Source organism: Sus scrofa, chromosome 14 (assembly GCF_000003025.6).
Source record: "Sus scrofa isolate TJ Tabasco breed Duroc chromosome 14, Sscrofa11.1, whole genome shotgun sequence".
Classification (NCBI taxonomy): Eukaryota; Metazoa; Chordata; class Mammalia; order Artiodactyla; family Suidae; genus Sus; species Sus scrofa.
In genome coordinates this window covers 11924626-11940303 of record NC_010456.5, presented here as the reverse complement: position 1 = coordinate 11940303, position 15678 = coordinate 11924626, and the positions used below count along the sequence as shown (strand labels likewise).

At 42.7% G+C, this 15678-nt stretch overlaps 1 protein-coding gene across 1 annotated transcript in view; it reads right to left on the bottom strand.

Annotated features, from left to right (window-relative positions):
* Positions 224–15678, bottom strand: part of ELP3 (elongator acetyltransferase complex subunit 3) — a 107134-nt gene continuing 91679 nt past the window's right edge. Inside the window, exon 15 of the mRNA XM_021072278.1 lies at positions 224–1482. Coding sequence (XP_020927937.1) covers positions 1406–1482 — 77 coding nt within the window. The 3' untranslated portion in view covers positions 224–1405. The remainder of the gene's footprint in view (positions 1483–15678) is intronic.

The following is a 15678-nucleotide window of genomic DNA, read 5'->3' as shown; positions in this document are numbered from 1 at the left end:
ACTGAGAAGTAGCTGAATTCCCTGACCGGCCCTCATGGAACACATCTGCAGTTCCACAGCGAGCCCGCAGGGAAGCCAATGCCATTTGCCTTATGGTGGTTTAACAAAATGGCACACGGCTCCCAGGAGGAAATAAACAGGGCCCAGACAGGAAACCTGAACCTGTAAGCTCAAGGCGAATGTCACAGCGTTCATGGGGAGGAGGACAAACCTTACATGATTCTTCCTTGTATGATGACGGTTTTATTTTTTGAACCTTTAGAAGAATCAATTCCATTTAATAAACCTTTGTAAAATGCCACCGAAGCCAAGGGAAGCCAGGTTTAGCCATGTTCTTAAGAACTGCCCCTCTCCAGGCTGAGTCGCCTGAGGTTATTTACAGAGAGGCTGTTCTGTAAGACGAACCTTTGAAAAAGCCAATCTTCTTCTAGTTTTATATTTGGGCTTGTTTTCTTTTTGCTTTCCTTTATCAGTTCAACTCTGGCCTTTCTCCATTTAGAACAAACTAAAATCCATCTTAAAGAATTAAAATGCAGGAACAGCTTCTGTGAATGCACATCCTGACTTGGGGCGACACAAGCGCAGACACGCGCAGAGCAGACTCTGCCTGCTCAGAACAGGTGACCAGCAAAGCCAAGAGCTCCTCTGGGCGAAAGTGCCACCCACGGTGTTTTTGCACTTGTCGAAGGTGGGAAGTACAGATGATAAAAAAATGTGAAATAAATGCATGTCAGTAATGTAGACGGTAGATGCCCAAATGAGAAAGGCTGGTTTCAAGCTTGAAACACAGGCCTCCAGGCTCACTTCTTCCAGACACTTTAAACAGCAGCACAGAAACCAGAATGATCTCCATGAGCACAAAAGCTTGTTTCCCTAACTTAATGCCGGAATGCATATGTAGTTACAGGCCAGAAATCAACGTGTGACAGTTTTCACATGTCCCAACCTTTTTGTCCCTAAAGCCTATACATAACCTACTTCTAAGTTTCCTCCTCCAATGACATGGCCAGTTTTAGTTCATGAACTGTGTGGTGTCCAAATGAGTTGATTAATCTGCTTCTGTCCCTGTGCCCGAATGGCAGTTAGGTCACTTGCAGGTTTCATGCAGGACGTAGAAACTGGATATAGGACATGAGTCTTGAAAATGGAAGTGACGTCTTGAGAACATGCAGGAAGGGGCAGGGTGGGGTAGGGCTGGAGGCCGAGGCTCTGAGGGCTCAGTCAGCGGCCCATCCGGCCCTGAACGCAGTTTCCAGTTCCGGTGGCTGCAGGGGGAGGGGGAGGCTCCTTTACAGGGGACGGGGAGGTCCATTTGCTTTGCTCAGCTTCTCTGCTGAGTGTTCACGACATTCTGAATCTGTCTTCTGCCGGGGAGGATGTGCCTCAAGGTGGACTGACGTGGCTGTCATTTCAGCGTCTTCACCATGTACGGACCTTGCAATCTGTAGCCAATCTTTCTGTAATAATTCCTGGTGCCGACCCCTGCGAAGGAGCAGAACAAAAGTGAGCAGAGCCTCTGCTAAGCCCAACCTGAGTAACCCTCAAAAGCCAGCACATGCGCCCTCCTGGCAGCCCCTGTTTCCCTCGCCCACTCTCATTCGCAGACCAGAATCCATTCCAGATGGAATTTCATTAAGTTTGAAACTTTGAAAGATCCTGAATCCAAGTTGCATTAAAACACAGAAACTATACATCAGAGCCTAGGGATTTACAATCCCAGTGGCACAATGCGCCAGGGCTTTGGGTGTTACAGGGGAACGGGAGTTGTGGATGTAACGTGTGAGATGTCCATGTGTGCACTGAAGCCACAGCCTTCCGGTTTCCTGGAAGGGTGGATGAGAAGAGGGGTGCAGGGAGGGGTCCTCACAGCTACCAGCAGTGAAGGTGTGCCGATTGGGAGAAGTGTTAGTGACACTCACTCAGCCAGATTTCAGCAAAACACCAGCAGTGACATTAAAATAATGCCACTTAATTTGCATTTCATTAGTTTTACAGTTTTGTTGGTATTAATTGGTATATTTATTTATGCTGGCTTTATTTTGCATACATTTAAGGAACTTTAGTTGATTTAAGCTAATACTAAAGGTCTATTAACTTTTTTCCTTTAAAAGGAATACATATATTACTTAAGTCTGAGAAATATTATCCTAAATGGTGCCTCTATAATAAAACAATCATGTATAAGAAGCTGAGCTCACAGGAGGATAAAGCACGGCTTATATGGTATTATCTATAGGAGTGGCTAAGAGTGTGGGCTTTGATCAGTTGGATATGGGCTTAAGACCTAGACTTGTCATTTTAAAGGCTGTGGCCTTGGCCAATTACTTAATTTCCCTGTACCTACATTTTATCATCTGTAATAGTGTACCTATGTTTTAAGGATGTGGACTATTAAATGAGAGAGTCCCTGAGATGTGTTTAGTCCAGAGTCTGGAAAAAGCCAATTCCTCCTAAACACAGCTCCTGCTGTTATTATTTTAAAGCTTTTCATGATGTGATATCTGATTACATTTCTCACTTCATCTCTTGCTATGACTCCCCTGAAAAACTGTGCTTCAGCCTTGGTGAATTTTTAATTTTTCCAAGTTCCCTGTGTGTCTGGTTCTTTGTCTAGCTTTCAGGCTTTGCTCGTGCTGTGCGCTCTAGCAAATTAATTGAATCCAAGGCAGGGAGGGGGGCATGGGAACCTCTGATTGACAGCCTGTTGGTCAGAAGCATAGGTGACAACAACCTGGACTCGGAATTGTGGACTCGGAATTGGCATCTGAAGGGTGGGCAGTCCTATGGGACTCAGCCCGAAACCTGTGGAGTCTGATGCCTTCCCTGGGGGATAGTGTCAGAACTGAGCTAACTGTAGGTCATCCCACTGGTGTTGCAAAATTGCGGGATGTGCGTCAGCTGTCTTGTAGTTTGCTGTGTAACATAAAGGAAGACAGTGTCTTTTCCAGGGCTCTGCCCACAGCTCTCCCCACGGTGTGCTGGGAATGCCAGGCGGCCTCCCCCTGTGGAAGCTCCATGAATTTTGTTGGTCACTGTGTATTCTGCAATCAAATCTTTGTTAGCTCTCTCCAGTCTAGCCTAATTCTTCAGGCAAAATCATCTGCTACTTATGAACAGGATTTCCCACCGTGTTTTGTTTCCCACTTCCTTCAAAACTGTTCAAGTATTAAGAAAATGGAACTGAAGCTGATGTGATGGAGGTAACAGAACGGTGCCGTGTAATAATAGGTCCCTGGAGAATTTCCCTTTTAATCTAAGGACTACTGACATTCTATCTTGTGCAATTTTACCTTGTCTTTGTGTTCTAATCATTACTTCTGCTTAACACCATGGCTTGGGATAGAGTAGGGGGAAGACAAAACCAGGAAGGACAAATACAGGGTCAGGCAGCAGCTCAGATGCATTGGGCCCAGGAAGAAATCTCATACCCGCCAGAGGGCACCACTTTATGGTTTACATCATCTCCTAAAGTCCTACATCCATAAGCATATCCCATGATCCAGCAATGATACTCCCAGAGTGAAAAGAGAAATGAATGCTTATAGCCAAGCTGTTACTCATAATACCCCAAAGAGGAAATAACCGAAATATTCATTGATAGTAGAATGGATAAAGTGTGATATTTTCACACAATGGAATATTATACTGCAACAAAAAGGAACGGTAGCTATCTGCAACAACACGGAGAAATCTTACAGACCAAATTTTGTACAAAAGAAGCCAGATATAAGAGATTCCCCCAGTGCTAAATTCAGACACAGGCAAAACTAATTTTCTGGTGAGAGAATATTAGTTATATTTGGAAGATGATATGGACTTGAGAGAGGGAACAAGGGAGTCTTCTGGAATGCTGAAAATGGTATATCTTAATCTGGGACATGGGAACGAACACATGCAAAAATTAAGCAGTACACTTAAAAGGTTGTACTTGATTGCATGTATGTTATATAGCTCAATTAGAAAAAGCTCAAGAGTGGACACACCCATTTAATAGATGTTCAGTGTGTTCTGAGAGCTGGAAGTAAGGCAGGAGAGCAGGATGAGAGGCAGGTGGTTAAGAAATTAATGGAGTGACCATGGTATCACATAGATGCCTCTGAAGTCACTCAATGAAGTGCTTTTCATTTGTAGAATCCTACTTGCTAGAAACTTTTTTTTCCACCCTCTTTCTCCCACCTTAAAGTCAGTAACCAACCCAAACTATGCTCTGTGACATGACAGCATTTGGTTGAGGCACAGGCACCTTAAGATTAAAATGTGCTTTTCTTCCTCCTCAGTTACATGTACAGACTACAGCATAAATAGAAGAATTCTGATCAAGGAAGTGACATGACTGACTGACATTTCAAAGACATCAGTCTGACTATTTTGAGAACAGGATGAAAGTTCCAGGAGGCCAGGGATTTGTACCTGCAGAATTGCTAGTACCCAGAGCAACGCCTGCACATAAGTACTCAATAAATATTTGTTCAATGAGTGGATAAGCAATCAAGAGCACAAACAGGGAGACCAGTTAAGAAGCTATTGCAAAAGTTAGGTAAGAGATGGTGGTGGCCCAAAACAGAGTCACAGTGGTAAAGAGTAGCTGGAAATTGGAAACATCTAAAGGCAGAGTACAAAGAATTGGTTGACAGATGTAGAGGGTGATATAAAGAGAGGGGCCCAAGAAGACTCTAAGGTTTTTGGCCTGAGTAAAGGAATGGTTTGGAGAAAGAATGAGTTGCCATTTAGTGGGATGGAAAGATGATGAGAAGAAGGGGTGTGGCAAGACATCAGGAGCTTGGTTCTGGCTCTGTTGCAGGTGAAATTGCTATTAGACATTCGAGTGGAATGTTGAATGATATGTGACTTTGGAAGCCTTTCTTGCTCTTTACATGGTCTCCTTTCTTGGATGCTTTGGAAATAATGTTTTTAAAATTGAAGTATAGTTATTTATAATGTTAAATTAGTTTTAGGTGTACAACACAATGATTCAAAATTCTTTAAGATTATATTCCCTTTAATGTTATGATAAAATATTGGCTATATTCCCCATGCTGTACAATACATTCCTGTAGCATATTTATTTTATACATCGTAGTTTGCATCTTTTAATCCCCTACCCCTACCCTGCCTCTTCCTCACTGGTAACCACTAGTTTTTTCTTCATATCTGTGAGTCTCTGGGAAAGAAACTTCTGACCAGGGCAGGTGTCTTCCTGGGGAAAAGTGACCAAGGAGGAAGCAGATGTTTGGAGGCTGGCAGAATGGGAAGCTGCAGACAACTGGGGTCCTTTCTGAAATTGCTGAACCATGAACCAACCAACCCCGAAGCTGTTCTACCTAGGAAGGAGTTACAACATAATGTTTCCTATTTCACTGAGGCTTTTTTTTTTTTTCTTTTTAGGGCCATACCCTCGGCATATGGAAGCTCCCAGGCTAGGGGTCCAATCAGAGCTGCAGCTGCCAGCCTACACCACAGCCATAGCAACGTGGGATCCGAGCCACATCTGTGACCCGCACCACAGCTTACAGCATTGCGGATCCTTAACCCACTGAGCAAGGCGGGGATCGAACCTGCATCCTCATGGTTACTAGCTGGGTTCGTTACCAGTTAGCCACAACAGGAACTCCACCATTTTGTTTCGGTATTTTTTTGTATTATAATAAAACATACATAAGACAAATCAATTTTTTTTTGGTGGGGTGGTGCACCCATGGTTTGTGGAAATTCCCAGGCCAGGGATGGAATGCAGTTGAGGCAATGCCAGATCCTTAACCTGCTGTACCACACGGGAGCTTCCAAATCAACCGTTATTAAGCCTAGACTTTAGTGGCAGTAAGTACATTCACACTGTTGTGCAATCCTCACCATCATGTGTCTCCAGAAGTAAAACCGAACCTCTGTATTCTATTAAATAATAGCCCCTACTCCCCCTCCCCCCTGTCCTGGCAGCCCCCGTTCTACTGTGTCTCTGAGAATATGGCTACTCTAGGTATGCCATCTAAGTAGAATCATTCGGTATTCGTCTTGTTGTGACTGGCTTATTTCACTTGGCATAGTATCTTCACGGTTCCTGGTTCATCCGTGGTGAGTTTAAGCTATTTGAATCGAGTTTTGTGTTACTTGTGACTGAAAACACTGTAACTGACATCTGAGCTTGAGGACAGGAAGAGATACACTTGAGGTCCAGTCACCACTTAAAACCACAACTCAGGGTGGTAGTCCTGACCACACTGCTCTCCTGCGGGCAAGTCCCAGGACAGAGCTCAGATTCCTCAGCCTGACAGACAGGGTCTTTCACGTTCAGGCTGGCTTACCGCTTCAGCTTTAGTTTCTGCTGCAACTGACCTTACTCCTTACAGACCGGGATTACCAAGCTAGGCATAATTTCACGAAACCACTGTGCTGGCTTGGCAATTGCCCCTCAGTGCTGCCCATCAGCAGAAGGGCACTCCTCTTTGTCCTTGAACTCCCACCCAGACACTGCCATCACCAGGAGACTCTGCACATACCCACCCTCTCTACAGAGAAACTGAAATTCATAATCCCCCTCTCCATGCTGGCTGTATCCTTTAGGTAGAGTTCGACCGACTTAGCTGTCACACTGTGCTTTATTCTACTTGCAGGTCTTCCTAGAATGTAAGCCTTCTGAAGTAGTGAGTTCTATCTTCAGGGCTGCATATAATCAACATGTGATAAATGCTTGCAGATTTTCTGTACTAGATTCAGTTACTGTTATGTTGTGAACACATAAGGAAATATGCTCCTGGGGGATATGTCTATATCTATATCTAGATATAGATATATATTTTTTGTCTTTTTGCCATTTCTTGGGCCGCTCGCACGGCATATGGAGGTTCCCAGGCTAGGGGTTGAATCAGAGCTGTAGCCACCGGCCTATGCTGAGCCACAGCAACGTGGGATCCGAGCCGTGTCTGCAACCTATACCACAGCTCACGGCAATGCCAGGCCTTAACCCACTGAGCAAGGCCAGGGATCGAACCCGCAACCCCATGGTTCCTAGTCGGATTCGTTAACCACTGAGCCACGATGGGAACTCTGGGATATATTTTTTAAAAAAGAGAAATGAAAGAAGAACTAGCCCTATGTTAGCTGCTAGGTAGTGGGAATGACTCAATATAAAAGGGATGAAAGGCAGGGCTTCTTAATCAAGTTAGATTTCCTACTTTTTCAGTTTAAAGATGTCGAGGCAACTTTCTGAATTACACTATAATCTCTAATAGAAACTTCCCCTAAAGTTTTTAGAAATATTTCTGGCCTTTCTTAAAAAATAGACATATATTTAATTTACAATGTTGCATTACTTATTTCAAGTGTTCAAGGAAGTGATTCAGTTCTATATACATACAAGATATTGAATAGAGATTCCTGTGCTATGCAGTAGGTCCTTGATACTTATCTATTTTATATATAGTAGTGTGCATACGTTAATCCCAAACTCCTAATTTATCCCTCTCCCAACCTTTCTCCTATGTCTGTGGGTCTATTTCTGTTTTGTGAATAAGTTCATTTATGTTTTTTTTTTTTTTAAGATTCCACCTATCGGTGATATTATGTGATACTGGCCTTTCTCTGGCTGGCTTGCTTCACTTAGTGTGATAATCTCTAGGTCAATCCATGTTGCTGCAAATGGCATTATTTCATTCTTTTTTATGGCTGAGTAATATTCCATTGTGTGTGTGTGTGTGTGTGTGTGTGTGTGTGTGTGTGTGTAGATATACACAGACAACATCCTCTTTATCCATTTATCTGTTGATGGACATTTAGTTGCTTCTGTGTCTTGGCTATTGTAAATAGTGCTGCAATGAACCCTGGGGGTGCATGCATCTTTTTGAATTATGGTTTTCACCAGATATATGCCCAGGAGTGAAAGTGCTGGACCATAGAGTAGTTTTAGTTTTAGTTTTTAAAGAAATCTCCATACTCTTCTCCATAGGGGCTGTACCAATTCCCACCAACAGTGGAGGAGGGCGGTTCCCTTTTCTTCAAACCCACAAATGATAAGCATTTATTATTCCTATACCTTTTTACACAACAGATGTCACTTCCCATGGGCTTAAACAACCTACTATGGAGAATTTCAAATATATAAAAGTAGAGATGATGGCATATTGAACCTCCATATACCCACTACCCAGCTTAACAAGGATCAATTAATCCATCAGACCTTTTAGAGCTGCTAGCTCTCTACCCACCTGAAGTCACAAAACAGATTTAATATTTCCTTTTGGTTCTGCTCAGCTCAAACACTAGCGACATGTCTAATTCTCTTTCAAATAAAGATGATGGTAATCTTTACCATCTTCTTTACCAGTTATTATCAGATTGAAGGTATGCAGTTGGTCAAAGTGTTTTACTTCTCTAAACATGCCACAGCCTACATCTGTCCATCATAAATAGCTGCAGGTGAGAGAGAAGCTGTTCCTTACACCTACCAAGGACAGGACAGCCCCTGGACAACCACAAAGCTCTGTGATCTGGGGGGCCCTGGTTTCTTAGGTGTTCCAGTTGAAGGAACAGCTTTACTGCAGTACAACTAAGCATTCCTTAGTCAGACTCCCCCTGAGCAAGGAGGCCTCCTGAATGCTCTACTTGTGTCCTAATACAGGGGTGGGCCCTGGAACCAAATTCCAGCTTGAGGAGAAGCACTCAAGCTTATTATGTGCCTTTTTGAAGGATGGGCCTATCTTCAAACTCTTATTCTTGTTTTCAATAACATGCAATAGCACTGAGATGGAAAGTCTACTTCTGGACCTTCAGGGACACGTTAAGTATTTAGGGAGACAAGTTTGACCTCTAGCCAGTCTGGATTCCAATCTCTTACTTAAACAACTAAACAAAAATATTCCCCATTTGTATTTCTTCGTGCCTCTTGTTTCTTGAAAGAAAGACTTTCCTCTATTTCTACACTCTGCAGAGCAAGCTGGCAAATTACTAGCATTCTTAGGCAGTTTAGAAAGGGAGGGAGGAGGCCACACTCGGCTCCCACCTCCTCTCCTTGGTTTAGCAGGGCTCCCAGACAGTCCTGTCACGGTAACTTTCCTCTTGTTACCCTGCCAAGAAAAAGCAATTACATTTCATAGCTGACGTCAGCCAGCCTCCTGGACTGACGCGGGCAGCTGTCTCACGGGCCTCTGCGTAAGGCTGCTCCTGCCCTTGAGGAGAGGCTTGGCGGCAGCCTTACAAGTAACAAGTAACGGTCCTCTCCACGATGGCCTGGGCAGGGTGAGCGGAGTGACCTCCCTGCAGCAGTCCCCAGGGTACCCTACGGGCAGAATCTGCAGCTGTCAGCACAGCATCAAGGAAGGGGAGTGGGGCAGTCCAGATGCTTGCTTTGTTTCATCCTCTGAGTTCCCGAATCCACAAGTGGCGTTTACCTATACCCTGGGAGGCAGGATAAATATTGCTATCTTCACTACTACTAGCTATGAGAGGCGAAAGGAGATATGGTAAAAAAAGAATACCTTGAATCATGCCCAAAGTGATAGTGATAATCTGAGATTGGGGCTTTAGTGTCCAGCTTCTGTATTTACCTTCCTGGCTGCAACACTGCCCCAGAGCATGCACCTCTTTTGGAAGAAAATAAACTTTTGTGTGGGTGTACAAGCTTTACATATGAAAAATTAGATTATTAAAATGGGAGGTGATGTTTTAATGACACGGACACACTGCAGGGCCCAGTGTTAAATCAGGGCAGAGTACACTGTTTGTTCTAGGTGGGATGAGAGGAGCAGAGGGCGGGGCAGGCCCCAACTGGGTGGGAAAGCCTGTGTCTCAACTCTGCTCTCTGGCCTATAGCTCCAAGGCTGGTTGTCAAGAACTGCTGGCCTCCCAGTGAACCTGCAGCTGGGCGAGGCCAGGGCGACCGCCTTTCTCTGTGCCAAGTGCCTTCAAGACTCAAGCCCCTCAAGGTGGACAAAAACGCTTCAGCTTTCTCCCCCTCTCTTTGAAAGATGTATACTATTTAGCTTAAGACAATCTCCCTTACCCTAAATACTGAGGAAAGAGGAAATCACCTAAAATGTACATGCCAACTGCCTTGGCCATGGGCCACAGAGCAGCTTAATTATGTGCTGGCTCAGTGCACTTCAATAAAAGTGGTTGGGTTGGGGGGGGGGATGACAAAACCTTAAAAAGATGAATCAAAGATGAAAATGGAACACACCTACCTGTTTACTTAAAATTCTACTCTGCCTCTCTATTAGGAAATATGGAATCTATTTTTATATAAATATAGAGGATGTGGGCAAAAGTAAACTCGCCAATGTGGTACCTGATTTGACTGCAAACCACTTTGCTTCTCCAGGTTACTAGAGCCCTTTCTTTCTAAGGGGATAAATCCAATACCAGAGGAAAGCTTAGAAACTGAAAATCAACACATCTTCCCTTTAAAGGGGAAAATAAGTCAGGAGCAGGAAATGAGCTTCAACTCAGTGTAGCTTGTGATTCTAGCTAACCCCATCTCAAAACAAAAGAAGTAACAGCTGAGTGACTGTGAAGTACAAAGCGAGAGGAAGGTGACACTTTTTTGAGCCTTTAAATACAGGCTGGGCACGCATGCCAGATGCTCGACATGCACCAAGGAGACTGAGGTCACTATTCTGTGAAGCGTGTAAGTTTCAGAAAGGGTCACAATTCAAGGCCAGAGAGCTTGGAAATGGAAGAACTGTAATTCAGAGCCAGCTTGACTCCATGGCTGGCAGGGGTGTTCCTAAGAAGCCACAGAGCCTGTGCTGTGGGTGATGCGTAACCCTGCTTCCCCCACTCTGGCTTTAAACATCAAGTCAGCTCTGGTAAGAGAACATCTTTTTTTTTTTTTTTTTTTAATAGCACAGAAAAGACATCTGACTTGTCTCAGTCACTTTACGTCCTATATCTCTTTCCAGTTTTTTGGTGTCCTTTGTTGGATAAATCACTGGATGAAACAAACATGGTGGAGTATTTCCATTTCACTAACAGGGCTCAGCAAGAAAAGACTAATTGCATAAAAGGTTCTGATAACATAGGCAGGTAATTAAACCTTTGTTAACAGGTATGGCTTAATGTGGGAACTATTAGGAAGGGAGATAGTTTTCAATAACAACTTGATGAACATGGTCACTCTTTTTAAAATGAAGAGAAATATGATATGGAGTTTGGGTTAAAAAGGCAACAAAGATGGATTGATGGTGGATGCTAGACCCAGAGGAAAAGAAGACAAATCAGGAGTATTTAAGCTAAAAAAGAAGGTGACTTCAGGCTTGATTATGACAGACTAAGTGACTAGGATCAACTTTCCAGCTGAAGACACTTTGTAAAATTTTAGACAAAATTAAAAATGCTTCCACTAAATAAAAAAAAAAAATCAAAGATCTAACAGTTATTAATTAACAGGCAGAGACTAAGGAGAAAATGTGAGTTTTGAGAAGGGAGTAGAGCCTCTTCTGCTTCAGTGGTGATCCCAATCCAGGAAGGGCAGCTGAGATCCACAAAGGCTGGCCAGAGACAAACAGGATGGGAGGAGGTACATGAGCACCAGAGGCAGAGAAGCAGCTGTAACACCCTGCATCTCACTCCCCTTCATGAAGGGTGATAGCTACACTACAAGGAAGACGGGAGCAAATGAGAGGCAGAGTTGCTTTGAAAACTGAAGAAGGTGAAGGACAAGGGTCTGAATTCAGAGCCTGGCAAAAGCACAGACCCCAGCCTAAAGGTCCTCATTCTGGACTGTTCTCTGGAGGGCTCCACTTTGAAGTGGGGGGAAGGATCATCTAAATGACATACATGAACCTCAAGTCTTGTTCCTGGACAACTAGTGCCCTCAGAGAGGCCTGGCAAAAGAAAACAGGGATCTTCCCTGGAGGAAGCTAACATCATCTAAGTCTTGAAGTATTCGGGATGGCAAATTCTCTCAAAACGCTCAGCAAATAATGAGAATGATGAGGTATACTCTGAGACAAGTCAACATATGAAAACTTACTTAAGAATAAGCAAGACAATGATAGGGAGACAAGAAAAGAAGGTTTGAGCTCACCTCCTCTCAAGAAAACACCCCAATCACAACTATCTGCTAAACAACCATCGATGAAATACACTGGAAGCTCTCAAAAAAGATATCCCACACCCGAAGACAAGAAGCCACAATGAGATAGTGGGTGGGGCACTTTCACAATATAAGCAATTGCATACCCACTAGGTGGGCGGGTGACCCACAGACTGGAAAATAACTATAGCACAGAGACTCTTTCACAGGAGTGAGAGTTCCAAACCCCACTTCAGGTTCCCCAGCCTGGGGGTCTAGCATTGGGAGGAGAAGCTGCTGGAGCATTTGACATTGAAGGTGAGTGGGGCTTGAGCACAGGGAACTCCACAGGACTGGGGGAAACAGAGACTCCACTCTTGGAGGAGACACACAAGGTTTCATGGCTACCAGGTCCCAGGACAAAGCAGGGACTCCTTAAGAATCTGGGCCAGACCTACCTGTGGGTCTTTGAGGGTCTCCTGGGAAAGCAGGGGATGGCTGTGGCTCAGTGTGGGGGCAAGACACTGGAGGTGAAGTCCCCAGAGAATAATCATCAGTGTGCGCTCCCCTGGAAGCTGCCATTTTGGAAAAATCTGGTCCCAAGGAAGAACAGCCAGCAGGCTTCAGTGCTCAGAAGCCCCAGGCCAAACAGAGTGGGAACACAGCCCCACCCATCAGTAGACAGGCTGTGGGAAGTCTTCTCAGGCACACACCCAGAGACACAGACCCTCCTACCAGTAGGCAGGCACCAATCCTTTTTACCAGGAAGCCTGCCACAAGCCCCTGTATCAACTTCACCCACAAGGGGCAGACATAAGAAGCAAGTGAGGCTACAGTCCTGCAGCTTGCAGAAGGAAGGACACAAACACAGAAAACTAGACAAAATGAAACAGCAGAGAAATACACTCTAGATGAAGGAACAAGAAAAAACCCCAGAAGAACGGAGATAAGCAGTGTATTTAGAGTAATGACAGGATGATCCAAGATCTTGGAGGAAAAAAAAAAAAAAAAAAAAAACTGGAGGCAAAGATTGAGAAATTACAAAAAATATTTAACAAAGAGAGAGAAGATTTAAAGAACAAACAAGTAGAGAAACAACACAATAACCAAAATGAAAAATTCACTAGAAGGAATCGGTAACAGAATACAGGAGGCAGAAGAATGAATAAACAAGATGGAAGACACACTGGTGGAAACTACTGACATGGAAAAGAATAAAGAATGAAAAGAAATGAGGACAGTCTAAGAGAACTGTTAAATGCATCAACAGTCGCATTATAGGGGTGCCAGAGAAGAGAGAGAGAAAGGGCCGGAGAAAATATGTGAAGAGATAACAGCTGAAAACTTCCCTAACATGGGAAAGGAATCACTCACTCAAGTCCAGGAAGCATGGTAAATACCATATAGAATAAAAACCTAAGGAAGAATACCCCAAGATATGTATCTATTAAACTGACCAAAATTAAAGACAAAGAGAAAATACTGAAAGCAGCTAGGAATAAAAAACGAATAACATATAAGGGAACCCCAATAAGGTTATGAGCTGATTTTTTAGCAGAAACTCTGCAGGCCAGAAGGAGAGCCATGATATACTTAAAGTGATGACAACCAAGACTACTCTACCTAGCAATACTCTCATTCAGATTTGATGGAGAAATAAAAAGCTTTACAGACAAACAAAAGGTAAGAGATTCAGTACCACCAAACCAGGTTTATGACAAACACTAAAGGAATTTCTCTAGGTGGAAAAGAAAAGGCCACAACTAGAAAAAAAAAAAAATTACAAATGAGAAAGCTCACCAGTAAAGGCAAACATATAGTAAAGGTAGGAAATCATCCACACACAAATATGATATCAAAACCAGCAATCATGAGGAGAGTACAAATGCAGGTTAATGGAAATGCAACTGCAATTAAAGACTAGCAACTTAAAACAATCTTGTATAGAAATAGACTCCGATATCAAAACCTCACAGTAACCTCAAACCAAAAAATACAGGAGAGATACACACACAGATAAGAAAAAGCAATCCAGATACAACACTAGACAGTCATCAAACCACAAGATGAGAACGAAAGAGGAAAGGAAGAAAAATGACAATCAAAAACAGATCCAAAACAATTAACAAAATGGCAATAAGAACATACATATCAATAATTACCTTAAATATAAGTGGATTAAATGCTCTAAATTAAATACAGACTGGCTGAATGGATACAAAAACATATATATGCTGTCTGCAAGAGACCCACTTCAGTTCTTGGGATACCTCCAGAATGAAAGTGAGAGGATGGAAAAAGGTATTCCATCCAAATGGAAATCAAAAGAAAGCTGGAACAGCAATACTCATATCAGACAAAACAGACTTTAAAATAAAGACAGAAGAGACAAAGAAGGACACAACATTGATCAAAGGATCAACTGAGGTAGAAGACAGAACAATTGTAAATACATATGCACCCAACACAGGAGCAACTCAATATATAATGGCACTGCTGGCAGCCACAAAAGGAGAAATCGACAATAACACAGTAATAATGGAGGACTTTAAGACCCCACCCACAGCAATGGACAGATCATCCAGACAGCAAATCAGTAAGGAAACACAGGCCTTAAATGACGCATTAAACCAGATGGGCTTAATTGATATTTATAGAACATTGATATTTATAGAGCATACCATCTGAAAGCAGCCAAATATACATTCTTCTCAAGTGCACATGAAACATTCTCTAGGCTATATCACATTCTGGGCCACAAATCAAGCCTCAGTAAATTTAGGGAAATTGACTTGTATCAAGCAGCTTTTCCAACTACAATGCTGTAAGACTAGAAATCAACTACAAGGAAAAAACTGCAGAAAACAAAAACACATGAAGACTAAACAATATGTCACTAAGCAATCAACAGATCACCGAAGAAGTCAAAGAGGAAAGCAAACAATACCTAGAGACAAATGAAAACGAAAACACAACGATCCAAAATCTATGGAATGCAGCAAAAAACGGAGTTGAAGGAATCAGGGTCACTGGTTTCAGACTATATACTACAAAGCTGCAGTCATCAAAACAGTATGGTACTGGCACAAAAAAACAGCACCACACTTCATTAAGTGGTGCTGGGGAAAGTGGACAGCTACATGTAAAAGAATAAAACTAGAATGCTCTCTAATGCCACGTACAAAAATAAACTCAAAATAGATTAAAGACCTAAAAGACTCAATACTATAAAACTCTTAGAGGAAAACACTGGCAGAACACTCTGACATAAACCACAGCAATATCTTTTTGTATCTATCTCCTAGAGTAATGAAAATAAAAATAAACATAAACAAATGGGACCTAATTCAACTTAAAAGTTTTTGTACATCAAATTAAACCATAAACAAAACAAAAAGACAACCCATCCAACAGGAGAAAATAATCTGCAAATGACTGACAAGGGATTAATCTCCAAAACATACAAACAACTCATGCAGCTTAATATAAAAAAAAATAAACAACCCAACAGAAAAATAGGCAGAAGATCTAAACAGACATTTCTTCAAAGAGAGAGATGACCAAAAACCACATGAAAACATGCTCAACATCGTTAATTATTAGAAAAATGCAAAACTACCATGAGGTACCACCTTATACCAGTCAGAATGGCCTTTAACAAAAAGTCTACAAAT